Here is a 25991-nt window from a genome sequence, read left to right as displayed (position 1 = left end):
AACCTAGATTTTTTTTTTTTTTTTTAAAGAAAAAATATTAAACTTTACCCTTGGTGAGGGAGGAACAGAATTTTAGAGAGAACAACTTAGGTCATTTGAGAAATGGGAGATGGGAAGATACATTTTTCACATTCATTGAATTACCTACTAGATCATGTGGTAAAAGCTTATAAAGCAAGTCCTTCACTTATGTATGTCATGTTTTCCTAATATCCTGTTATCCATTGATGTGTAGCTGTGATGATGGGAGAAGGAGCTTTCTATCATTTGGTTTCAGTTTGGTTGAAGAGAGAAAGATGCTTCAGAAACATGGCCGAAACCGGTTTGGCTCAGTGGATAGAGCGTCGGCCTGCGGACTCAAGGGTCCCAGGTTCGATTCCGGTCAAGGGCATGTACCTTGGTTGCGGGCACATCCCCAGTAGGGGGTGTGCAAGAGGCAGCTGATCGATGTTTCTCTCTCATCGATGTTTCTAACTCTCTATCCCTCTCTCTTCCTCTCTGTAAAAAATCAATAAAATATATTTAAAAAAAAACAAAAAAAAACAGAAACAGCTGCACTAATGTAGTTCTTTAGATGCCTTGTGTGAAAAGTGATTTTGTACTCTTCTTACATCTTCCCACAAAATATCTTGTCTTGGGAGATATACTTTGTTTCTGCTTGAACATTTTTATAGTATACTAGAGGGCCAGTGCATGAAAATTCATGCACTGGAAGGGGATGGGGGTCCCCTCAGCCTGGCCTGCCCTCTCTCACAGTCTGGGAGTCCTCAGGGGTGGGAGGCGACCTGGCGATCAGGGGAAGGTGACGCCCCATCACATGTCTGCTGCTGCCACTGCCGGCATTGCAAGCCTCGGCTAGCCCTGGTTACCTGAGCTTTGGGCAGCCTTGGGCGGCTGGGCAGCCACCATCTGAGGCTTGCCTGCACCTCGGGCTGGCCCTGGGCGGCTGGGGGGCTGAGGGGACTGGGGGACCCCTGGGGGGCTGAGGGGACTGGGGGACTCCGGGCTCACCTGGGGGAGGGCCCGACCTTGCCGCGCTTGCTGTCCCAGCGGGGCTAACGGGAATGGGCACCGCCATCTTGTGGCTGAGTGCTGCCATCTTTGAGGGTGTGGCAGTCAATTAGCATATTCCCTCCTTATTGGCTGTGGGCACCGCCATCTTTGTGATGGCATGAGGGTCAATTATCATATTCCCTATTTATTAGGTAGGATATATTTAGATATATCTAGCACAGGGTTTTTTTTTTAGTGTCTATAATGATAAAACAAGGGGCCTTTTGTTAAAGTTTCTAATAAGTAGGAGTTGGTATATTTATATGTGGGCACAAAGAGTGGGGATTATATGTGTGTATATATGTAAATTATATATAATGTATATAATTATTACATGTAAAATGTACATATATTAAGTGCAGGTTTTTCATTGCCTGCAGGAAAGATGAAGATAGGGTCATTGGCTTTGTCGATCAAATGGTCCTTGATGACCCTTTTAGGCAATTTTATCAATGGTAGGTGGCAGATTTCAGGGTGACAGTAGGTGGTGAGGAAGCAGAGACAGCAACATAGACTATTCCTAGAGACGTGATAAAGGAAAGGGAAGAGCAAGCAGGGTCTGGAAAGGAATGATTTTGGATTGTGGAGACCTTAAAAGTATTGATTGATTGGAGGAGTCTAAAGAAGGGTGGGATTGAAAGTTTGAGAGAGGGCAAGGAAAGTGATGGATAAATGATAAAACCAGATCACTTGGCTTTTACTCTGGAATTCTTCTCTTATGCTGTATCAAGATGTTAAGCCTCAAATTTAAATGTAGCTTCCCCTCTAAATCACAGTGCATCAATCTGTTACATTTCTGTATGTCATGTATATCAAAACTTTGTACAGTATCTTTTTCCAGACCTTGATAATAGTGGGCTTAAGCATTTATTCATAATGCAACATTTGGAGTTTGCAAGAGTTGTTACAGTATTTTATTTTGGGGATATAATTAATCATTTATAAAATATTCCTAAAAGTGAAGTCCCCTTATTAATAGGTATAAGGAAAACCCTCTGTTGCAATGACTTGATTTTACTTCATTCTGTAAACCTGTAACATTATAGATATTGTTTGGATATATCACAAAATATCAACAACATATGTATAATTTATTACTTGTCTCTAAAGAGTTTTATTTTTCTAAGGAATTATTAGTAGTTTAAGATGGAAGTTTCATTTTGCCCTTAAATAAAGACATATTTAATGTTTAAGAGAGCCATTAAATCTCTTAATTTTCTCTTCATTGTTCTACTGATTTGATTGATCAGTTGAATTATTGAAGGTAGGCTGGAGTGTTGTTATGGAGGAGTGTGTTTTACTTTAAAAATAGGGTTTCTGTCCTAAGAATAGATAGATATTTCCTTCAGTCTGCTTTTTCAATCTGGAAAAATGGCTTGAAAATGTTTGCTTTGCTACCTAATATTGAAGAGTTTTTATTATAGTGTTTAAAAAGTAATACACATAAAAAGGTAATATACACTGAGTGGCCAGATTATTATGATCTCTGAACGTATAATAATCTGGCCACTCAGTGTATGTATATGTGTGTGTGTGTGTGTGTGTATATTTTAGAGGCCCGGTGCATGAATTCGTGCATGGGTGGGGGCCGGCCAGCCTGGCCAGGGGGAGGTGACATGGGCGGTTGGCTGGCCTGCCTGCTGGTCGAACTCCTGGTCGAGGGGACAATTTGCATATTAGCCTTTTATTATATAGGATATACACTGAGTGGCCAGATTATTATGTGGTCAGAGATCATAACAATCTGGCCACTCAGTGTATATGAGTGTGTGCTCATTTACAAAAAATAAACAACACAACAGAGTACAGTATTAAAGTTCACTCCAGCCCTGGCCGAGTAGCTCAGTTGGTTAGAGCATCATCTTGTATGTCAAGGTTGGGGGTTTGATCCTCGGTAGGCCACATACAAGAATCAACCAATGAATGCATAATAAGTGGAACAACAAATTGATATTTCTCTCTCTCTCTCTAAAAATCAGTCAATTAAAAAACAATTTTTTTTAAAGGTTCACTCCACACCAGCCTCACAACCCTACCCCATCTCTTCTCCCTTGAGTGTAGGGGATATCCCTGTTTACAGATAGATGTTTATTCTTCCGCACCATTTTTGTGCATATATGTTATATTTTATACAAATATTAGAGACCCAATGCACGAAATTCGTGCAAGAGTAGGCCCTCGCAGCCCCGGCTGCCTTGTGGCCCTGTGCGGACCCCCCACCCACCCACTGGTCATTCTGCTGTCTGGTCTAATTAGCATATTAGCTCTCTATTATATAGGATAAATAACCTGGCGAGATTGTTTAGTTTTGCTTTTTATATAAATGAGACCTTAACATTGTTTTGTAACTCATGTTTGTTGTTGTTGCTGCTGTTTATTTAACAGGTCTTGGTGAGTTCTCAAATTCAGTGCTGATAGATCTACCTCATTTTTTTTAACCACTGTGTAGTGTCCCATAATATAGATATTAGTTTCAGGTGTACAGCATAATGATTAGAGATTGTTATAACTTATGAAGTAATCCCCCCAATAGTCTAGTACACACCTGACACCGTACACAGTTATGACAGTATTATTGACTATATTCCCTATGGTATACTTTACATCCCCTGACTATTTTGTAACTGCCAGTTTGCACTTTTTATCATTATAAACTATCATCATTGAATACCTGTGTACCAGTATGTTTATATACAAATTTGGATGTTTTGATCAGATAGCATGAAACAAAATGTTGATAAACTTTTAGAAGCTTATCTCAGTTCTAACATTGGTGGGAACAGCTTAGGAGAAGTACCACCTTCTTCCCCTATCTCAGGGGTCACCAGGTCTTGCTTTCACATTACTTACATGGGTTTCATCAGTCTTTTTTTTTTTTTAATATATTTTATTGATATTTTACAGAGAGGAAGAGAGAGAGATAGAGAGCTAGAAACATCGATGAGAGAGAAACATCAATCAGCTGCCTCTTGCACACCCCCTACTGGGGATGTGCCCGCAACCAAACATCGATCAGCTGCCTCTTGCACACCCCCTACTGGGGATGTGCCCGCAACCAAGGTACATGCCCTTGACCGGAATCGAACCTGGGACCCTTGAGTCCGCAGGCCGATGCTCTATCCACTGAGCCAAACCGGTTTCGGCGGGTTTCATCAGTCTTAACAACTATCCATTTTGAGAATGGTACTTGGGAAATGACTGCCTCTCATTATCTCCTTCACTACATTTCTTTTTGTCTTATTGGCAATGTCTTATTTGCTTTCCTTCCACTTTTAAGGAATTTTTATATAATGTACTCATCATTAACTGTGCTTAGCATTTTTTTGGTTTATTGAATCCAAAGCACTCTATAAATCCAAGTTGATACAATGTAACTTCCTTTAGCTACTATTTGGGGGTCATAAGAAAAATGGAGGAGAACCAAGATGGCAGTGTAGGTAAACACCAGTACTTGCCACCTCTAAACTACATCAAAATTACAACTAAAATACAGAACCACCTGAAATCTGGCTGAATAGAAGTCCTACAACTAGAGAAGTAAAGAAAAAAGCACACTGCTCAGCCAGCATGGCTCTGTGGTTGAACATTGACCTACAGTTCTATTCCCAGTCAGGGCACATGCCCGGGTTGTGGGCTTGATCCCCAGTAGGGGGTGTACAGGAGGCAGCTGATGATTCTTTCTCATCATTGATGTTTCTCTCCCTTCCTCTCTGAAATCAATTAAAAATATAGTTTTTAAAAGAAGAAAGCACATTGAGACTGGTTGGAGCGGAGGTGTGGACTGGACTGGTCTGATACCCACGTGTCCCGTTTTGTTTGGTTTTGTTTTTTTCATCAGGAGGGATATCTTGGCTGCAGAGACCTCCCGTGAGGAGCAAGGTATCTCAACTGCCCCCCAGCCCCCCAGCCCAGGGTTCCAGTGCTGGGAAGAGAAGTCCCTCTAACTTTGGGCTATAAAAACCAGCAGGGATTGTGGCTGAGTGAGACGGAAGCCCCTGGAGACCCAGGCAGTCCCTCTTAAAGGGCCCATGCAAGAACTTACACAGTCTCAATCCCTCTGAGCTCCAGCACTGGTGCAGCAGCTTGGGGGGGGATCCAGGGACCTATGGGGAGGAACTGGATTGTCTAGCATTAGAACAAGAACTTGGGGGTGGCTTTTTCCCAGACGGGTGCTCGCAGGGGTCATTGTTCCTATGCTGAGACCTTCCCTATCACAGAGCTGACTGGCAGCCATATTTGAGTTTCCATTAGCCTAGTTCACATTGTTCGTTCAGCCTTGGTGATTCCCTGAGACCCTGCCCCATCCAACTTGCAGCCACACCCAAGCTGTTTGCAGCTGTTTTTCCATATGAATGACCTGTCCTGGCTAGGCTTCACACTTTACTAAAATCTCTCAAAACAAGCAGCAGTTGGTGTCAGTGTGCCCCATTCCTCTCAATAAGAGGCCACTAGGGGTCCGGCACTAGCAGCAGCCTGCCTTTCTTCACAGCTTGGCCTTGCCTGGGCAATACCAAGCCCAACTCAAGTAGCGGCCATCTGCAGATCCCTCTGTAGCTCCTGCCAGGTGGCCTGAGAGCCAGTACACCCAGTGGATAGCTTCAGACTATACAAGATTACAATTCTATACATCCACAAGCGACACACTCAAGGGGCAGACTCAGTGAGTTCCAAATTCCGACTGAAGCAAGTCCTGCTCCATAGTAGTGTCTCCTGCACAGTAATTCTTCCACTGTAGTTGCAGCTGGTCCTCACAGCCAGTTGGTCTGGAGGTCATTTCCTTCCAGTGACACCAATAGCAATCAAGGCTCAATTACAAGACTGCACACAGGGGTACACTTAGAGTGTCCAGCTTAGGTAACTGGGGAGGCTGAGCCACTGGGCCCTGCAGGACACCTATTACACAAGGCTACTCTACCAATTTCAGGAGATATAGCAGCTCTACATAATACATAGAAACAAACACAGGGAAGCAGCAAAAATGCAGAGACAGGGAAACAGCACAAATGAAAGAACAAGAAACTTCCAGAAAAAGAACTAAATGAAATGGAAGCAAACAAACTGCTGGATACAGAGTTTAAAACAATGATTATAAGGATACTCAAGGATCTTAATGAGAGTTTCAAGGGATTTAGTGAGAATTTCAAGGATCTTAGAATTTCAAAGACATGAAAAAGGACCAGTCAGAAATTAAGCATACGCTAACTGAAATAAAGAATGATTTAGAGGGATTCAGCAGTAGAGTAGAGGATTCTGAGAATCAAATCAATGGTTTGGAATATAAGGAAGCAAAAAATACCCAATCAAAACAGCAAAAAGGAAAAAGAATATGAAGATAGTATAAGGAGTCTCTGGGATAACTTTGAGCATACCAACATTTGCATTATAGTGGTTCCAGAAGGAGAAGAGAGAGCAAGATATTAAAAACCTATTTGAAGGAATAATGACAGAAAACTTCCCCTTCCTGGTGAAAGAAATAGACTTACAAGTCCAGGAAGTGCAGAGTCCCAAATAAGAGGAACCCAAAGAGGCCCACACCAAGACACATCATATTAAAATGCCAAACGTTAAAGACATAATTTAAAGCAGCAAGAGAAAAGCAGTTACCTACAAGGGAGTGCCCATACAACTTTTAGCTGATTTCTCAACAGAAATTTTGCAGGCTACAAGGGAGTGGGAAGAAATACTCCGAATAGCAAGAACCTACAACCAAGATTACCCAGCAAAGCTATCATTTAGAATTGAAGGTCAGATAAAGAGCTTCTCAGACAAGAAAAAGCTAAAGGAGTTCATCACCACCAAACCAGTATTACATAAATATTGAAGGGTATTCTTTAAAAAGAAGGAGAAGGCTGAGGAAAATATGAACAATAAAATGGCAGCAACTACATATTTAACAACAATGGAATCTAAAAATCAAAATAAACGAACAAGGAATCTAATGAACAAAATAAACTAATGAATAAAATAGAACCAGAGGCATAGAAACATGGAACAGACTGATGAATCTCAGAGGGAAGGGGGGAGAGAGGGCAGGTAGAGATTAACCAAAGAACTTCTATTGCATATATGCATTACCTATGGACACAGACAATAGGGTGGTGAAGGGAATGGGGGGAGGGGCATCTGTAATAACTCTCAACAGTTTTATTTAAGTCAGAAAATGGAAATAAATGTAAAAAAATAAAAATTCATACATTAATATATGTTTAACCCCGCTATTTTCAACCTTTTTCATATCATGGCACACATAAAAATAGCTATAATATTTATTCATTCACAGTGGAAGCTTTGTTGCTTTGGCTGTTGTCATTTTTTTAAAATATATTTTTATTGATTTCAGAGAGGAAGGGAGAGGGAGAGAGAGATAGAAACATCAATGAGGAAAGAGAATCATCAATCAGTCGGCTGCCTCCTGAGTACCCCGTACTAGAGATCAAGCCTACAACCTGAGCATATACCCTGACAGGAAATCGAACTATATGACCTCCTGGTTCATAGGTCAACACTCAACCACCGAGCCACACCAGCCAAGCCTGTTGTTGTTTGTTTGTTTGTTTGTTTTAATTTTTATTGTTGAAATTGTTACACATTTCCCCTTTTTTCTCCCATTGACCTCTTCTAGCCGGCGCCTGCCCCCCTTCCCACGCCTTTACCATCCTGTTGTCATTGTCCATGGGTTATGCATATATTCATACAAGTTTCCTATTGTCATTTTTTAATTTGACAGTCTAAGGGAAAAGAGGTCAGTGCCTCTGATTAAATAGTCAGGTATTGCATATTTTAAAATTTAGGGGTGGTACACCAGTGTGCCGTGGCATACCAGTTGAAAATAGCTGGTGTAGAGGGTGGGGGGAGGGAGCGCACCCTCTCCCTCCTCCACCGCTGCCACCTCCTTCTTCTGCCGCTCCTGGTGCTGCTTGTGTGCTCGTTTGGTGCGGACCTGGTACCTCTTTTGTGAAGCGGCAGCTGAGGAGACTCGCCATGGCCGACGAAAAGCCCAAGGAAGGAGTCAAGACTGAGAACAACGATCATATTAATTTGAAGGTGGCGGAGCAGGATGGTTCTGTGGTGCAGTTTAAGATTAAGAGGCATACACCACTTAGTAAACTAATGAAAGCCTATTGTGAACGACAGGGTTTGTCAATGAGGCAGATCAGATTCCGATTTGACGGGCAGCCAATCAATGAAACAGACACACCTGCACAGTTGGAAATGGAGGATGAAGATACAATTGATGTGTTCCAGCAGCAGACAGGAGGTGTCTACTAAAAAGGGAACCTGCTACTTTACTCCAGAACTCTGTTCCTCCAGACCAAGAAGACATTCTCAATTAGAAAACTGCAATTTGGTTTCAACACATCTGACTACTACAGTATAGTTTTCTCTATTCTTTCATTTTCCCTTTCCCCATTCCTTTATTGTACATAAAGTAACTGATGTATGTGCACAAGCATTTCCATTTTTTTTTTTTAACTAAATGGCCAATGGTATGTTTTGATCTACATCAAATGGAGATGGGATGGGGGAAAATACTTGTTCTGTGAAGATACCCCCTTTCTCCATTAGTGCCATGCTCATTCAGCTCTTATCTTTATATTCCAGTAAGTTATTTTGCTCTCACTGTTTAACAAAAAAGAACAACATAAAAATTCTTGCATACCTTGTTTGATTGGAGAATTTTAATGTTTTTCATTTATCATTGTAAAACCAAGGACAATTTTATAACTTTTTTGTACGTAGCTGTTACATGTAGGGCAATCTGTCTTTAAGTAGGGATAAATTACTCTAAAAAAATGAATCCTAGATAGTTTTCCCTTCAAGTCAAGTGTCTTGTTGTTTAAATAAACTTCTTGTTTAAAAAAAAAAAAAAAGAAAATAGCTGGTGTAACCTCTGGACATATTTAGTTTCCTTATCTCCTGGAATAATTCATTCTTCATTTTAGTTCCCAAACTTTGAGGTAGGATCAGATATATGCAGTTTCTTCATATTAAGTATACTTTCAGGTTAAATTTCTTAAGATATTACTATGGCTGTTTGAGAGTTTGGTTAGAATAGTGGTTCTTAATCTGACTGTCTTCTTTTTTCTTTCTGTCCCCCCCCCCCTTCTTTTTTTTTTTTCTTTGTGACTGTCTTTTTAAAATGTTAATAGCCAGAGGTGGGATGTAGTGGTTGTATTTTCTAAAAAATGTCCAGATGATTCTAGGGTGCAATCTGGATTGAAACAACTGAGATAGAAGCTATGCTGAAAGAATTTTCATATTTAAAAAAATATTTACATATAAGGTGTGAGCCCTTAGACTAGATTGTTCCACTAATGACATCCTGGGGAAGGTGAAGTCTATGGCTGGTTTAATCTACAGATTTTAGGACAAGGTAATGCATTTAGGACAAGGTAATGTAATACAGCGTTCCTCTGTACTGTAGTTTTTATTAGTTTCCTAGGTTGCTGTAACAAATTACCACAAACTGGATGGCTTCAAAGGACAGAAATTCATTCTCTCATAGTTCTAGAGGCTAGACATTAGGAACCAAGGTGTTGGCTCTAGGGGAGGATCCTTCCTTTCCTCTTCCTAGCTTCTGATTTCTTGTAGATGCATCACTCCAATCTGTGTCTCTTTTCATAACATGGTATTCTCTTCTCTTTGTATCTTTGTCCAGATCAGTCATTGGATTAGAGCCCATCCTAATCCAATATGACCTCATTTTAACTTGATTACATCTGCAAAGATCGTATTTACAAATAAGGTCACATTTGTATGTACCAGGGATTAGGACTTCAGCATATTTTAGGGAAATGCAATTCACCCACAATAAGCCTCATGCCTAATAATCACCTATCCATCTAGGAAGGGAGCCATTGGTCATAAAGGGAAATGAGTAAGACATAATGTGAAATTGCAAAAACTTATTCTCATTGCAGGAGAAAAGCATTCAGAATTTGTGTTATGATGAAGATTTAGTTAAAATATGAAAGCCTGGGAAAATCTTCCCCCTTGATCTTTAATTTTACAGTTTTTTCTCAAATTTTACAGTTTAACATCTCTGGACAGTACTGTGGGGTATCTGTAGAGTGTGCCAAACAGGTTTCCTGAAGTTTCTCTGCAAATTTTTTTCTCTGCAATTTTTTGGTGACATTTTTTAATAAGGTGTTCCAGCCTGGTGCTTTTAGAATCATCTGTGAATGAAGAGATTTTGAAGGTACAGAGTAGGGCCTTGGAATTGGTACTTTGAACAGTACTTCAGGTGGTCCTTAGGCCTGGGAACTTTTGGGAAACACAATATATAGGGTGATAAAGCAGTTGTTATTCATCACTGTACCATCTGAATGGTTTGATCTTTGAAGGGGATTTGAGATTGAGTCTGGATATGGGAGATGGCTTGGTGGTATAGGCCAAGGGCACTGCAAATATTTCATTGGCTCCTTATCTGATGATCATGAGAATCATCTGAGAAGCATTTAAAACTACAGGTGCCTAGATTCAGTTTCAGAGATTCTAATTCAATAGGGAAAACTTTTTCAAAGTTTTCTAGGTAATTCTAATAACCAGCCTGGTTTGAAGACCAGACCATTAATATAATACAAAAAGTAAAGTATTGGAGTCATTATGTCTAGATTTAAATCTTGGTTCTTTCACTTTTAAATCTTATGAACTTGGCCGAAGCAGGTTTGGCTCAGTGGATAGAGCGGCGGTCTGCGGACTGAAAGGTCCCAGGTTCGATTCCGGTCAAGGGCATGTACATTGGTTGCGGGCACATCCCCGGTAGGGGGTGTGCAGGAGGCAGCTGGTCAATGTTTCTAGCTCTCTATCCCTCTTCCTTTCTGTAAAAAATCAATAAAATATATTTTAAAAAAGAAAAAAAGAAAGGCATGCTCCCCCTGGCACAAGAGGGGGAAGCGTGACTCCAGGACACTCGTTGATTTAAAAATAAATAAATAAATAAATCTTATGAACTTGGGAAAAATGATTAATGTTCTTTGGTGTTTTTTATTTTTACTTTACTATTTTTAATTGATTTAAAATTTTATTTTTTAATGTGTTGTATTGATTTTAGAGAGAGAGGAAGGGAGAAAGAGAGACAGAAACATCAGTGATGAGAGAGAATCATCGATCAGCTGCCTCCTGCATGCCACCCACTGGGGAACCAGCCCTCGACCTGGGCATGTGCCCTGACTGGAAATCGAACTCACCACCTTTTGGTGGACATGACCAATGCTCCAACCAACTGAGCCACACTGACCAGGGCACTTGGGTGTTTTTTAAAGGGAGACTACTTACAAGGTATAATTCCTTGTAAGCCTACAATTAGATGAAGGAAATTGGTGAAAATTTCTCATCCTGAAACTGGAAAGTCTGATATTCTACTGTACTTATTTTATGGATAAATGGTAATATTTGGGGTTATAGCAAATCAATAATAACTAGGTGTGAACTTTTTAATTAAACATACTACCTCTTGAATTAACCACCTTTCTTTCTCTTTAAGATCTGATTACCATGGACCTGCGACAGTTTCTTATGTGCCTGTTCCTGTGCACAGTCTTTGCCTTGAGCAAGCCCACAGAAAAGAAGGACCGTGTACATCATGAGCCTCAGCTCAGCGACAAGGTTCACAATGATGCTCAGAGTTTTGATTATGACCATGATGCCTTCTTGGGTGCTGAAGAAGCAAAGACCTTTGATCAGCTGACACCAGAAGAGAGCAAGGAAAGACTTGGGTGAGGTGTCAGCCCTCAGGGGGCTGGTTTGGATACTGACATTTCTTTATAAATCAATTCATTCTTTTTTTCTCTGACTCAGTCACCCAGTAAAGCTTTGTTGAACTACATTTTATGAAAGCTAATCACAGACTTGCTACCACTAAAATGTAATTAACACTTGCTCTTATACATTTCTCCATTGAATAGCTGTTTTTACCTCACTCTATAAAGCAAAGTCACTTTTCCATAAAAGTACCAAATATTAAAGGGCTCAGCTTGATCCCAAAGGAATATTACCTGGTAGGGGAAGAAGTGGGTGGCTTCTCATCCTTGCCTTTTTTAATTTTTAAAAACTTTCCTGACCTATTGCCCAAGCCAAGTGTTTTGAGTGGCTAATAAAATGCAAATTAAACATCTGGACTAATTTCTCTAAAGTTTATTATTTCCTAGAGTGTCCCTCGCCCTCTTTGTTTTCAATCTCAGATATTAGCTTAATTAAAAACAAAAGCTTTTTAGAAGATTGTAAAGGTAATGGTCTTAATGTCAGATATGAGTTGCTATTTCAGTAACAACGGGCCATAGTCAGGTTCCATGGCTCTCTCAGCCAGTGTCTTTGTACTTAAACCCTTGATTTTGGTAGAGTCCCAGTGGATTATTTGTAACTGAGGATCTGAGAATGTCTTTTTGCTCTTCCAAAGCCTTACTTTTTTTTAAGGAAATGCAGGTTAATTTAATGAGCATTTTCTCCTCAATGATCATAGTGGTGTCACTTTCTGAATTATATTCAAGAGACTTGTTGGAAAGTTGTACCACATAGAAACTTCCAAAAGTAGTTTGTTGTCATGGCTAGTGCCATGATTAGGAGACATTATAGGGTTTGTTTTGAGTGGTAGATACTTCAGGATAAACTTATTTTATTCTTTCTACAATATTTCTTTTTTTTTTTTAATATATTTTATTGATTTTTTTACAGAGAGGAAGGGAGAGGGATAGACAGTTAGAAACATCGATGAGAGAGAAACATCGATCAGCTGCCTCCTGCACACCCCCTACTGGGGATGTGCCCGCAACCAAGGTACATGCCCTTGACCAGAATCGAACCCGGGACCTTGCAGTCCGCAGGCCAACGCTCTATCCACTGAGCCAAACCGGTTTTGGCCAACATTTCTTTTTATTATTGATTTTGAGAGAGAGAGGCGCATCAATGAAAGAGAAACGTCATCAATTGGCTGCCTCCTGCAAACCCCCTACAGGGGATGGAGCCTGCAACCCCGGGCATGTGCCCTAACTGGGAACCATGACTTCTTGGTTCCTGAGTCACACCAGCTGGGCTACAATATTTTATTCTTTTTTTTCTCTCTCTCGCTCTTTTTCTATAATATTTTATTCTTAAACACTAAGAGAAAGCAAAAGATTTTTCTATGTAGAAAGAGAAACTGTCCTAAAACACTTGAAAGTAGATAAAGAAAACAAATAATATTAAAGAGTCAGTTTTCTATTAGGTTGCTTTTCTAGCTTTGAGAGACCGTGATCACTTTTAATTTTAATGTTAAAAATGTGCTAACATTTCTGGCTGAAAATAGAGCTGCATGAGGGAATTCTCATTCTTCATGTCTTGCCTATTAATGTGCATGTCCAACCCACATTTTGTCTGCACATATTTCTCTGCAGAATTACTCTTACATAATGACAGGCCCTTTGGTTAGTGTCAGTCAGGCTCTGGGAAGGGAGTAGAATAGCTCTGTTAGCAGCTTTCAGTAGAGAGAACGATTCTTTTTTGTCACCAGTGAATATCAAAAGTGCAACACATGAGCAGACTCCATTTTTGTTTGAATAAGATCATACTTTTTATGGAATGTATGAATGAGTCAAATACTGTTTGCTTCTCCCAAATTTTGGAAATAATGACAAATATCCCCAGTTCATAAGGTAACATACTATTAGAAGCAATAATTCCTGGTGAACTTTTTTTTTTTTTAACTTATTCACTGTGGCATTTCTAAACATTGTTTTGGTAGGTGACTATACACCAGACGTTGGAAACAACAGATTCCCCTCTTCCATCTATTCTAGAAGGCAAGTAATTATTAGGAGACAAGATTATTGTTCATACCTGTAGTAAAAATTCACTTTTTTTTTTTAATCCTCACCTGAGGATATGGTTTTATTGATTTTTTAAAAATTGTTTTTATCTTTTTATTGTTTTTCTTTTTCTTTTTTTTTTTTTTTTAAGAGAGAGAGTGAAACATCAATAGGTTGCCTCCTATACATGCCCCAACGGGGGATCATATCCGCAACCTACATATGTGCCCTGATTGGGAATTGAACCCCAACCTTTTAGTTTTTGGGACAATGCTCTAACCTACTGAGCCACCTGGCCAGGGCAAAAGTCACAACTACTATTTGAAGTTAATCCTCACCTGAGGATTTTTTTTTTCCATTGATTTTTTTTTTTTTTAAGAGAGTGGAAGGGAGTTATGAGGGAGGGGGAAAGAGAGAGAAAAACATCGATGTGAAAGAGACACATCAGTTGGCTGCCTCCTGCACTCGGGGGATCAAACCCACAACCCTTCCTTCAGTTTGAGGGGCTGACGCTCTAACCACTAAGAAAAATGGCCAGGGCTTCACTACTATTTTTGAATCTTTAGTAGTGATAGCTACTAAAGAATTTTAAAACAAAGTTTTAAATTCCTTTTTTTTATTAAGAATGCTGACAAATAGAACACTTTTTCTGTATGTGTTATATTTTCAACCTCACTCTCCCATCCCAAGAAGTCTCAATTTTCATTTAAGTGTCCTTCAGGTGAAGATTTATTTGTGTGTTGTGTGTGTGTGTGTGTGTGTGTGTGTGTGTGTGTGTGTGTGTATTTTTTAAACATTTTATTTTACTTTTAAGATTTTTATTTTATTTTTTAATGTATTTTTATTGATTTCAGAGAGGGAGGGAGAGATAGAAACATCAATTTTGAAGGAGAATCATTGATTGGCTGCCTCCTGCACACCACACACTGAGGATTGAGCCTACAACCCAAGCATGTGCCCTGTCTGGGAATTGAACAGTGACCTCCTGGTTCATAGGTCAATGATGAACCACTGAGCCACCATGGCACAGCTATTGTTAATACTTCCATGGCCTCTTGGAAAAGTAGACTGAGGCCAATAAAATTAGCTGGCCCAAATGGGTAGAGGATGGAACTGGGGAGCCTGACTTTTATATTTTTATTTATTTATTCCATCATCATCTACCCCCCTATACCCTCTTTGTCTCTTCAGAAAAAGGTTGCCAACCACTGTATTAAACACTGGGGTAGTTCTGTTGAAATAAATAGAATGACATTCAGCCAACTTCAATGAGAAAAGCCCATCTTAAATAGTCACATCTTTTTTTTAATCTGAGTGATCCTTCTTTTTAGGCCTACTTATTATAACTTATAATAGCTTAAAATCTCTTGGGAGCTCTGGCTGGTGTTTCTTAGTGATTCGCGTATCAGCCCATGCACTGAAGGGTCTCAGGTTCAATTCCTGGTCAAGGGTATATATCTGGGTTGCAGATTCGATCCCAGGCCCGAGTGGGGGCAAGTGCAGGAGGCAACCAATCAATGTCTCTCTCCCCCTCCCTCCATCCCTCCCACTCTAAAAATCAATGGGCCCTAGCTGGTTTTGCTCAGTGGATAGAGCATTGGCCTGTGGACTGAAGGGTCCCAGGTTCGATTCGGGTCAAGGGCACATGCCCGGGTTACGGACTCGATCCCCAGTATGGGGTGTGCAGGAGGCAGCCGATCAATGATTCTCTCTCATCATTGATGTTTCTATTGCTCCCTTCCTCTCTGAAACCAACTTAAAAATTTTTTTATAAATAAAATATATAAATAAAAATCAATGGAAAAATATGCTCAGGTGAGGATTAATAAAACAAAAATCAATTTCTTTTGGGAATGGAAGGGGCAAAGTTGCAAATAATTTTTTGTCCTATGCCCATGTAGATAAAGGAGGGTATTTAAGAGATGGCTTCTTACTGCTTTACCTTTTACTGATTTAACATTTTAAATCAAAAGCTACAAGATTACACATTTCTCTGAAGGAAAATGCTTATTAATTATAGGATGTAAATTATGCCTAACACCATATCAATATCAAGATAAGTCTCTTCTCATAGTGACACTCATACACTGATTCTAATCATTTTCCAATGTATTCATGAAATGGGAAAAGACATTATTTTCTACCAAGTGACAGTCTTTTTCAATCCTGCATTTAATAGAGCATAAGAATATGCCATGGTTTCAAGTCTGTTAAGAGTTTTGATTTAAAGTTCCTATTCTAGCCCTGGCCAGTGTGGCTGTTGGTTGGAGCATTGACCTGTACAACAAAATGGTTATGGGTTCAATTCCAGATCAGGGCATATACCAGGTTGCAGATTCAAACTCCAGTCAGGGTGTTTATGGAAGGCAACTGGTTGATGTTTCTCACTTTCTCCCTCTCCTTTCCTCTCTTTCTGAAATCAGTAAGAACATATCCTCAGGTGAGGATTAAAAACAAAAAGTGTAAAGTTCCTTTTCCAAACTGGGCCACTTACTTGTGTGACTTTACATGTTATTCTAGCTTCTATGAATAGTTGATTGTATCTTTAAACTGAAGTTTTCATATGCACATGTTTTGAAATCCTTAAATTAAGATAACAGATCTAGTGAAAAGAAGCTCAGGAAGGGCAAAGTATGTTGATTTTTGAGCTTTGTAATCTTGCTTTATCATGTGCATGCTAACCCTCTCAGCTTATTAACATTCTCATAATCATATGCATTCTTCCCACATTATTTCCTGTGTTCTCTGTTTTTGTGGTCATATGTAGAAATCCAGTTTGACATCTACATATATAAAGAGGTAATATGCACATTAGGCTGGGACTCCGTAACGGGTCACGACCAGACAGGAGGAGGTTGCACGCACAGGTGAGGCCCAGAGCGAAGATGGAGACAGAGGCAGGGGGGCCTGCCCAAGCAGGTGTGGAAGCTCGGGCAGCCCTGGAGCGGGCACAGGCAGGGGGCCGGGGGACCCTGCGAGTCAGGCGTGGGTCCCAGGCCCCACCCTCCACCCCACCCTCCCGTGGGGTGCCTCCTCACACGGCAGGAGGCGGGGCACCTCCTCGCATGATTTCAATTGTGCGCTGGGCCTCTAGTAGTATATAATAAGCTACTGGCCATTTTTTAGAATAAGCTTGCTTCTGTCGTTGTGTGCCTGTTTTGTTTTGTTTTGTTTTGTTTTTTAAAATAATTTTTTTAAAATATATTTTTATTGATTTCAGAGAAGACGGGAGAGGGAGAGAGATAGAAACATCAATGATGACAGAGAATCATTGATCGGCTGCCTCCTGCATGCCCCATATTGGGGATCAAGCACGCAACCCAGGCATATGCCCTGACTGGGAATCAAACCATGACCTCCCGGTTCATAGGTCGATACTCAACCACTGAGCCATGCCAGCCGGGCTTAAATAATTTTGATTGAGGTATAAGTGATCTCAGAACTATTTTTGATGCGTTAATTTTTAACAAAAGTTATTATTTTTTTTTTTAAGGAGCTGAATGTTTTAAAGCCTGGTTTAAAGTTTTGAATTTTTAGAAAACCATGCCAAGAAATTGTTGTGATTATATACCAAGAAATTGTGATTCTCCTAAAAGCAATAAAAAATATTTGCATGTTGCTTGATACAAAGAGTAAAGATGGGAATGGACATTCACTCCTGAATCCTGACCATCGTCTGAGACCTATCTCTAGAGAGAGAGAGAGATGGGGTTTGCTTTTGGATCCAAGTGAACCAGCCATGGACTGTGCTTGGCTTTATCCAGATGGCTCATTACAAACCAGTAACAGGTCACTTAAGAGAAAAATTTTCAGTTGCCTATTTGGCAGTTTTATTTTGAGGACAATTTTTATTTCCATGCTTTAATCTTGGGCAACAACATCTGTTGTCACAGCACACACCTGGCTAAATAAACCCAGAGCCTTGTGTCCTTTTAACCTCTTGCTGGATTTCTCTGCATTTTCTACAGAAAGATTGTAAGTAAAATAGATGGCGACAAGGACGGGTTTGTCACTGTGGATGAGCTCAAAGACTGGATTAAATTTGCACAAAAGCGCTGGATTTACGAGGATGTAGAGCGACAGTGGAAGGGGCATGACCTCAATGAGGACGGCCTCGTTTCCTGGGAGGAATATAAAAATGCCACCTACGGCTACGTCTTAGGTAGGTCCCTACCACCTGGGGGAAAAGCCTTGTGGAGCTGGCACCTTGAAACGTAACTGTTTTGTCTTGTAGAATGATTGTAGATAAAATAGACGTGGATAAAGATGGGTTTGTGACGGAGGGGGAGCTGAAATCCTGGATTAAGCACGCCCAGAAGAAATACATATATGACAATGTTGAAAACCAATGGCAGGAGTTTGATATGAATCAAGACGGCTTAATCTCCTGGGATGAGTACAGGAACGTGACTTATGGCACTTACCTGGGTAAGGGGCAAGATGTCAGCCTGGCAGAGACCATGGTCTTGAGTCAAAAAAACAAATGGGTCACGCAGTGCAGGAAAGGAAGAAACTGCTTACCTTCAATAGCTCAGTGCTGAGCTGATTTCCCTTTATTTTATTAATTTTAAATTTGTATACTGTGTATTTTTAAAATTTTGTTTAATTTTGGTTTTTGAAGGTCTGGAGTCTTCTACATCTTTAGCATTTTAGATATACATGTACCATGTTTTCTTTCTGTCATCCCTCAGAGAAACCGTTTTTTAGATCTTGTTTAAAAGGCTGCATTGTTCCAACAATACAAAGCAAAAGGCTTTGATATTTCTCTTCACATGGTCACATTAAGGTGTTGGACCTGAAACTCAAACCAAATTAGATTCCTTTATAACTGGTGAAAATAGGAGAAAAATTAGTCTTTCCTTAATTAAATAAGATCAACCACAGCTTTCCTGATAAAATTTAACTATTTCAGTATGCCTGCTTACTGAAGTTTAGAAATAAAAAATTCCCATTTGTTTTCTCTGGCACATGAGTTTATCAGCCTGCTTTGCAAATGCTTCAAGGCAAATAAATGTGATTTTGATTGCTTTCTGATGATTTGGTAGCTTGTGTGCTTGTCCACCTGTTAGTAATTTTCTTTTACTTAATACACTTTCCTGCTACTGAATGCTAGGTGGCGATCTTACTGAGTTGATGAGGGTGTTTCTGTTAGTGAGATTCCCCTATTATACATGGTTACAATTGAGACAGGAATGTATAAATGTTCCTTCTTGCATTTTTATCCCAGAAACTAGGCAAATTGCTGCATTAAAGCAGGTGTTTTCCACCTCTGACATTGAGTGTTTAATGGCCTGTTTCCCCCACTAGATAGCCAGCTGTCCGTGTTAATTACAGGACCCGCATGCATTTCTAGTGAAGAGATTTTTATTTCTGTGTTGGCTTGTTCTCATTCCTAAGACTAAAGTGGCAGTCTCTTTCCAAGCTTGATACTTAGCCAAGAACCAAACATAGATTTCACCCAATTAAGAACACGTGTATTAAAAAGTCAGGGCAGATGGAGAGGCATTCGTGCTTCTTTCTCTCTGGCTGCCACCCAACATGCTCCTGATTTATTTGGAATTAATTATAAATACAAAACAAAGGGCAGGCTGTTGGTGATCTAAACAGAATGGTGTGTTAATAAATCTCAGCTCAGACCTAGGCACTCACTGGCTGCCCAGAATTAATCTTAAACTCTTTGTATGATTATGTGCATAAAAATCTGTTGAGAGCTCTGTTAGCTCACAGGGCAAATGATTCGATGTAATGGGTATTTCTACTGACTGAGGCTGCATAAGCTGAAGCACTGGCTGGAGAAGCAATGTCTTTATAAGGCATCTTTTCCAGGAGGCAAGTGGGTGGGCAGTACCCAGAGGATAATGAGTTGTCTTACAGAAGTGCTGAGGAGTGTTTCGTGAGTGTGTTCTTGATTCAGTTTAGAGTTCAGGTACAAATCATCTTAGCTTTTAATTAAAAACTGTTGTAATGAATCTGCTTTCCACCAAAGGACCAGGAACACTATCTCTGCCACAAGTAAAATATGAAAAACAAAGAGCCACCATGCCTATAATAAAACTAGATCAAGAGCCTACCCAAAGCTGTGTGCAGACTGGTGCTTAGGACAGATAAAGCACCCCGAGTGTGATGGTAGGCACATGAGTTTAGTCATTGGAAAAAAAACAATGTCAAAAAAGAAAGTTTATGTCTTCCTTTTTCATCCTTATGTATGTGCATGTTTTCAGCCTTGATTCCAATCACCATGTTTTACCCTATGAAGGAGAAGAGAAGGACTCTTAGCTGAGAATCTAGTCTTAATGTATAAGTTGTCTTTCTTGTTTATATTACGTAGTTGGTACTAAAACATTATTAAATGTTTAGTATATGAGAAAAGTAATATTTTTCTTTAAGCCTATTCATAGCTTTGAATATATACATATATGGTCCCCAAAACCTCACGATTCAATAAACTGTCTTACTGAGTTTTGACACTCAACAAAAAATAAAGCTTCAAGCTGCTCTCCTCTCAAAATAGAGCAATAGTCTTTTTTTTTTTTGCTGTGCTTAAAGTATGGATAGATTAAACTACAGTGTTAAAAGTTAGCAGTGTGATATTGTTAAAGGGGCCCCATGTGTCTTTTTATAAAACTAGTACCATATCTTTTTTATTTGGTCAGTATGTTACAGGAATAATCATTCCTTACCTTTTAATGTAGTGTCTTACTTTCAAAGAGGCGGTGTTCTATTGCTTGAATCCAAGTGGCCTATAATGGGAAAGAAGACCTTTGATATCTAGCTTCTTAGTGGGAGCCTACTGTTTAATAAAAATAGCAATAGCTAACATTTATTGGAGACCAACTATATGCCAGGCATTTATATTTATTTGCTCATTTAAACCTCAACAGTCCTATGGGACAGGAACCATTACCATCTTCATTTTACAGATGAGTAGATTGAAGCACAGTTAGGTTACTTGCCCAAGGTCACACAGCTAGGAAGTGTGGATTCAAGTTTGGATTCAAACCCAGACCGTATGACTTTAGAATCATCACTGCACCTCAGATATAACTAGAAAACTCAAGTCCTCAAACAGCCTCAACCCCCAATAACTGAAGAATTATGTAATGGGTTATGTAGCCCAGGAGCCAGGGGTCCATGTTGAATGGCAAACATTTACATTTGATTTGGACCTGACTTTGAGGCCATTGGTTACCAAAACTGAATGAATGTCTCCTCTGCTGCAATTGATCTGTGTAATCAAGAGGTATTTCTTCATTATTTGGTCTATCTTTCTTGGAAATTGATTCCCCAGCCCACACATTTTCACATTTTTTGGAAGTCTTTTAAGATTTAACCTAAATTTTTGTTTTATAGATGACCCAGACCCTGATGATGGATTTAACTATAAACAGATGATGGTTAGAGATGAACGGAGGTTTAAAATGGCAGACAAGGATGGAGACCTCATTGCCACAAAGGAGGAATTCACAGCTTTCCTGCACCCTGAGGAGTATGATTACATGAAAGATATTGTAGTACAGGTGGGTGACAGCAAAGATTCTCAACAGAAATGTGGTTTCTGTTTGCTGCTTACGCGTCTTTCCCCTTTCCTCTGTGTTTGGAAGAATGACTTGCTATACAGTGCTGGCCAGCTTGAGTCCAGGCTCTGTCACTGTTTTTCTATGATCAAGTCATTTATCTTAGGTGCTTTAGCCTTTCTCTTTAGTATGACAGTACTTATCATCAGATAACGTATTTTGCCATTTCATTGCTGGTTTCATATTATAAGCATGAGAGAAAATCCTATTTTTTTAAATATCCCATGACCAGTAATCAGGTACTGAGTAATAACAATACTGAATATTTCTCACTGAAGGCACTTACCAGTAAAACATAGGCTGTAGCTATAGACATACTCAATGATCACATCTCCTGTTAGTATGACTTCTGTATGACTAGGACCAACAGATCATCATGGGCTTGGTGGATAGTTCATTATTAAGCAGTGCCAGTGTTCTTTCAAGAAGACTCATAGTTCTTTTAGATTGAAACATAAAACATTGATAATATTTTATCATTTTCCTGCGAGAAAAACAGCAATTTTTTATGGTTGAACCATATCCACACATATACATATAAGCATAAACATACATGTATATGTGTGTGTTTATGGATGATGAATAATTGCCTAAACGAATTGACCCCTATACTAACTTTAATAGTCTTTTCCTAATCTCTCCTATCTAGGAAACAATGGAGGATATAGATAAGAATGCTGATGGTTTCATTGATCTAGAAGAGTATATTGGTAAGTTTCTCTTAAGAGGCTGAGAAGCTTTGGAAGATATGTTCACCCATAGAGACAATTTACCCCATTGGTCAACTTTTAGCACATTAAGCCAGACCAGTGTGAGGAATAGTGGGTGTGGTAAAGTATTTGTAACAGCACTGTCCACTCAAAATGTAAATGTGAGCCATATATGTAATTTTAACTTTTTCATAGCCATATCAAAAGAAAATGAAAAGAGCCCTGGCCCCTTTAGTTCTATTGGTTGAGCATTGTCCCATGCACTGAGAGGCTGCTGGTTCAATTCCCGGTCAGGGCACATGCCCTTATTGCGGACTCATCCCCAGTTAGGCTTACAGGAGGCAGCCAATAAATGTTTTTCTCTTAGCAATGTTTCTCTTTCCTTCCCCCCCCCCCCCGCCCCCCAAATCAGTAAAAACAGCCATGGCTGGTTTGCTCAGTGGATAGAGCATCGGCCTGTGGACTGAAGCGCCCAGGTTCGATTCCGGTCAAGGGCATATACCCAGGTTGCAGGCTCGGTCCCCAGTGGGGGGCGGGGGGGGGGCACGTGCAGGAGGCAGCCAGCCAATCAGTGATTCTCTCTCATCATTGATGTTTCTATTTTTCTCTCCCTCTCCTTTGCTTTCTGAAATCAATAAAAGTATATTTTAAGAAATAAAAGCATATTATAAAAAAATAAACAGATAAAATAATTTCAGTAATATTTTATGTAACCAAATATAATCTCAACATTATCATAAACTATTGAGGGTTTTTGTTTTTCATACTAAGTCTTTAAAAGTGTATTTCACACAGCACATCTCAATTAGGACCAGCCACATTTCAAGTCCTCGATAGTCACATGTAGCCAGTGGCTACCATATAGGCCAGCACTGATATAGTACATCCCAGATGCCCTGTGGAAGTGACAGTGAAGAGTAGAGGGAACCTAGACTGCCATAAGGAAACGCAGGAGAAGAAGATAGGGAATAGAATAAAAGAGACAGGTGGATGAATGAGGGGCCAGGATTGCGGGTTCCTCTTTAGAGCCTTTTGTTTTCACTGTGTTCAATTCAGATTTCTCATTTAGGTTCTCTTCTGTTTGTTTTTTAAAGTTTCTCCTTTCTGCCATTTTTTCTTATAGTTGTCTGTTTTAAAAAGGTTTTTTTAGTTGGTTGGGTTTTGTTTATTTTTTGGGTTTTTGATGCTACAGGTGTACTTCAAGGCTACTTTATCCAAAGTAAAGCTGTTTTTATTATCCTCAGAATAATTTCTCGATTTCCCCATTGCCTTAAAAAAAAGGAGCCGCCTCTCTTGAGCAAATTGTTTTCCAATTACTATGATGGAAATTAAGATTAGTAAAGGAGAAGAGATGAAAGATAATTACAAATATCTTTGTTACAAATGTCATTCCATTTTGAAAGATACTAGGTAATTTTATATTTCACATTCTTATATTTACTCATAATAACTTAATGTAGTGCACCGCAGGTTTTGTTTCATAAGCCAGTATTTCTTTAGTTCTCTAATCTTTATTTTAAGCGTGAAAGGGAGATTTAAACCCTACCTCTATCACATGTCACTTAAACAGCATTGAACAATCATCCTTTACTCAGATTTTGTCTAATTATACCTGCTACTATATTTTCTAGAGTTATCAGTTGAATTACTCCTTTAAAATGTACCACTTTTTTTTTTTTTCTAAGATTCAATGATGTACTTTGAGTTTTTTAGAGAAAGAAGGATAAGAAATGGAACCTGGGACATTTTTTGAAAGTGATTTTTTTTTCTTAGCGGAGTTCATCAGCACAGTGGAAATAAATGCCTGTGTGCATTTACTGAACCCATTTCACAGTTGATGTTTTCTACTGTTAAATATTTTATCTTTTTATTCTTGGTTTTTGCCATCTTATCAACATTGCTAAAACTGAGGGACTCGTTTGAACCTCCTGATGAGACGAATTAGGTTTTATAACTGTTAATACCATCATTTATCATGCAATTAGCCAAATGAGATATTTTTGTCTCCCTCCCTATCATATAGATTCAGAGGACCAAGGAATTGTGTCTTGAAACTACTACCTTATTGACTATGTATATGCTCCTTTCTTTTGCAAATCAACTAATGCTAACACTATTACACCCAGGTAATGGGCTTTGTAAAGTCGAAAGTCTCCCAATATCTTCCAGTTTCTAGGGATGTGCTGTCCTGCTAAGAGAGATCCTAAAGAAACAAATGGTCTTTGACTCTTACATTTATCATTAATAAAAAGTCTTCAGTTATATTGTTAAATTTTTTTATTCTTTAAATTTATTACAGAGTGTTGCAAACATACACAAAATTAGATAGAATAATATAATGAATCCCCATGAACGTAAGCCCATCAGCCATCAGCCCATGGCTAATCCTTTCAAACCTATATCCACTTCTTTATTATTTTGAAGTAAATCCCAATCATCATTTCATTGGTAAACATTTAGTTATGTATCTCTTTAAGATACATATGTGTCCCTAAAAACTTTTAAGGCATAATCTCAAAAAATTAGTACTTCCTTAATATCGTATAGATTGGATCCTTTTTTAATAAAAAAATAAATAGTATTATTCATCTCTACTCATATAGATTTAAAATGCACTTACATTATGTTGTATATTCTAGCTTCTATTAATATGTCTTTTAAGCCACATTTATTCACTCTAATTCAAAACTTCCCAATCTGTATACTGTGAAAAGTGGCTTTGACCCTCAGGACAGCTAGGGCAGGGCGCTAGCCCAGTGGGTCATACAAATACTACATTTTCTGAATATGCTATATCATGGGAGGGGGGTGGGATTGGCAAGTCCTGCTCTGAGGAACTTCTTGTGTTAAGGTAGAACGAGTAGTTCTACTCTTAACCTTGCTTAAATTCATAAAAATTATCGCACCAAGTGTCAAATGACAAAAATAATGTAATTTAGTAATGAGCTTAATGTCCTCTATTCAAGGGAAAACAATCCATGTTTGGGTCTAGCACAATGCCTCACAAGCAGTGGAGCAGTCTTCCTGCGGGATTTAGGACAAGAGCGAGGTTTATAGAGCATTGGAAGAGGCAACACCGAAGGACAGGATTGACTAGGAGGTCAGGGATTTCCTTATACGCCTAGAGATCCTGTTTTTGAGAGTCAGTCGGGTAAGCTGAATTGGAGGATTGTGATTGATGTAGGTTAAGTTTCCCTGGCTGTGAGGCATTTCCCATAAGTATAGGCTGACTTAGGTTTAGATTTGTGTCATGGGCTGGGCTACTGGGACAGCCTTCATTTTGTGGGTCCCAGCATACAAATTACCTTTATCACACTTGAATAACTGCCTTTGCTTAGCAGTACTATAACCTATTTTAACTTCTACTTGGCATGTTCCCATACCTAATTGAAGTGTACCTACCCTTATTTAGATGTCACATGACTCAGGAGTCTTCAGACTTTTTCACTCTTGTAATTCCTAAAAGAATTTTGACAGTGTCCCCTTATACATTTTAAAATTGGCATCTAAAATATTTAAATAGAAGTTTAAGCAGTTGTATAGAAAAATCTCTGTGTAAATATTGACGTTTTGAAGTTAATACTGTAGCCACTTTGTCCCCACCAAATTCATATAAATAATTTAAACAAACCAACTTTAAAAAGTAATTCAGAGATTCAAATTTGAATTGGGTATTAGATAATAACAAAAAGTTGTTTTTGTAAAATGTGATGAAGGCATTTTGGCTCTATAGGAAAATGCCCATTATTTTAGAGATACATTCTAAAATATACTTAATAATTGGTTGGAAACAGTTTTGGCTTATAATATACACTTCTGAGAATTTAGAAAGGTACTTTTCTAAAACCAATGGTCAGGTTTAATTAGTTACC

General features: G+C 39.1%; 2 protein-coding genes across 3 annotated transcripts in view; both read left to right on the top strand.

Annotated features, from left to right (window-relative positions):
• Positions 1–25991, top strand: part of CALU (calumenin) — a 35972-nt gene that overhangs the window by 4951 nt on the left and 5030 nt on the right. Inside the window, exons 2-5 of one of the 2 annotated variants that reach the window (XM_079785560.1) lie at positions 11540–11771; positions 18070–18263; positions 21186–21352; positions 22059–22119. In XM_079785560.1, the coding sequence (XP_079641686.1) occupies positions 11551–11771; positions 18070–18263; positions 21186–21352; positions 22059–22119 (643 nt within the window). In that variant the 5' untranslated portion in view covers positions 11540–11550. Of the gene's footprint in view, positions 1–11539; positions 11772–17803; positions 17998–18069; positions 18264–21185; positions 21353–22058; positions 22120–25991 lie in introns of both variants that reach the window. The other variant, XM_079785559.1, reaches the window with a different exon arrangement.
• Positions 7874–9206, top strand: LOC307108333 (small ubiquitin-related modifier 2-like). The gene has a single exon (XM_079786227.1). The coding sequence runs from the start codon at positions 8035–8037 to the stop codon at positions 8320–8322; it is 288 nt and encodes a 95-aa protein (XP_079642353.1). The 5' UTR covers positions 7874–8034; the 3' UTR covers positions 8323–9206.

The sequence above is a fragment of the Cnephaeus nilssonii genome (assembly GCF_951640355.1).
Source record: "Cnephaeus nilssonii genome assembly, chromosome: 12".
Taxonomy (NCBI): domain Eukaryota; kingdom Metazoa; phylum Chordata; class Mammalia; order Chiroptera; family Vespertilionidae; genus Cnephaeus; species Cnephaeus nilssonii.
Note: the sequence above shows the minus strand (reverse complement) of the source record. Positions and strands in the feature narration are given on the sequence as shown.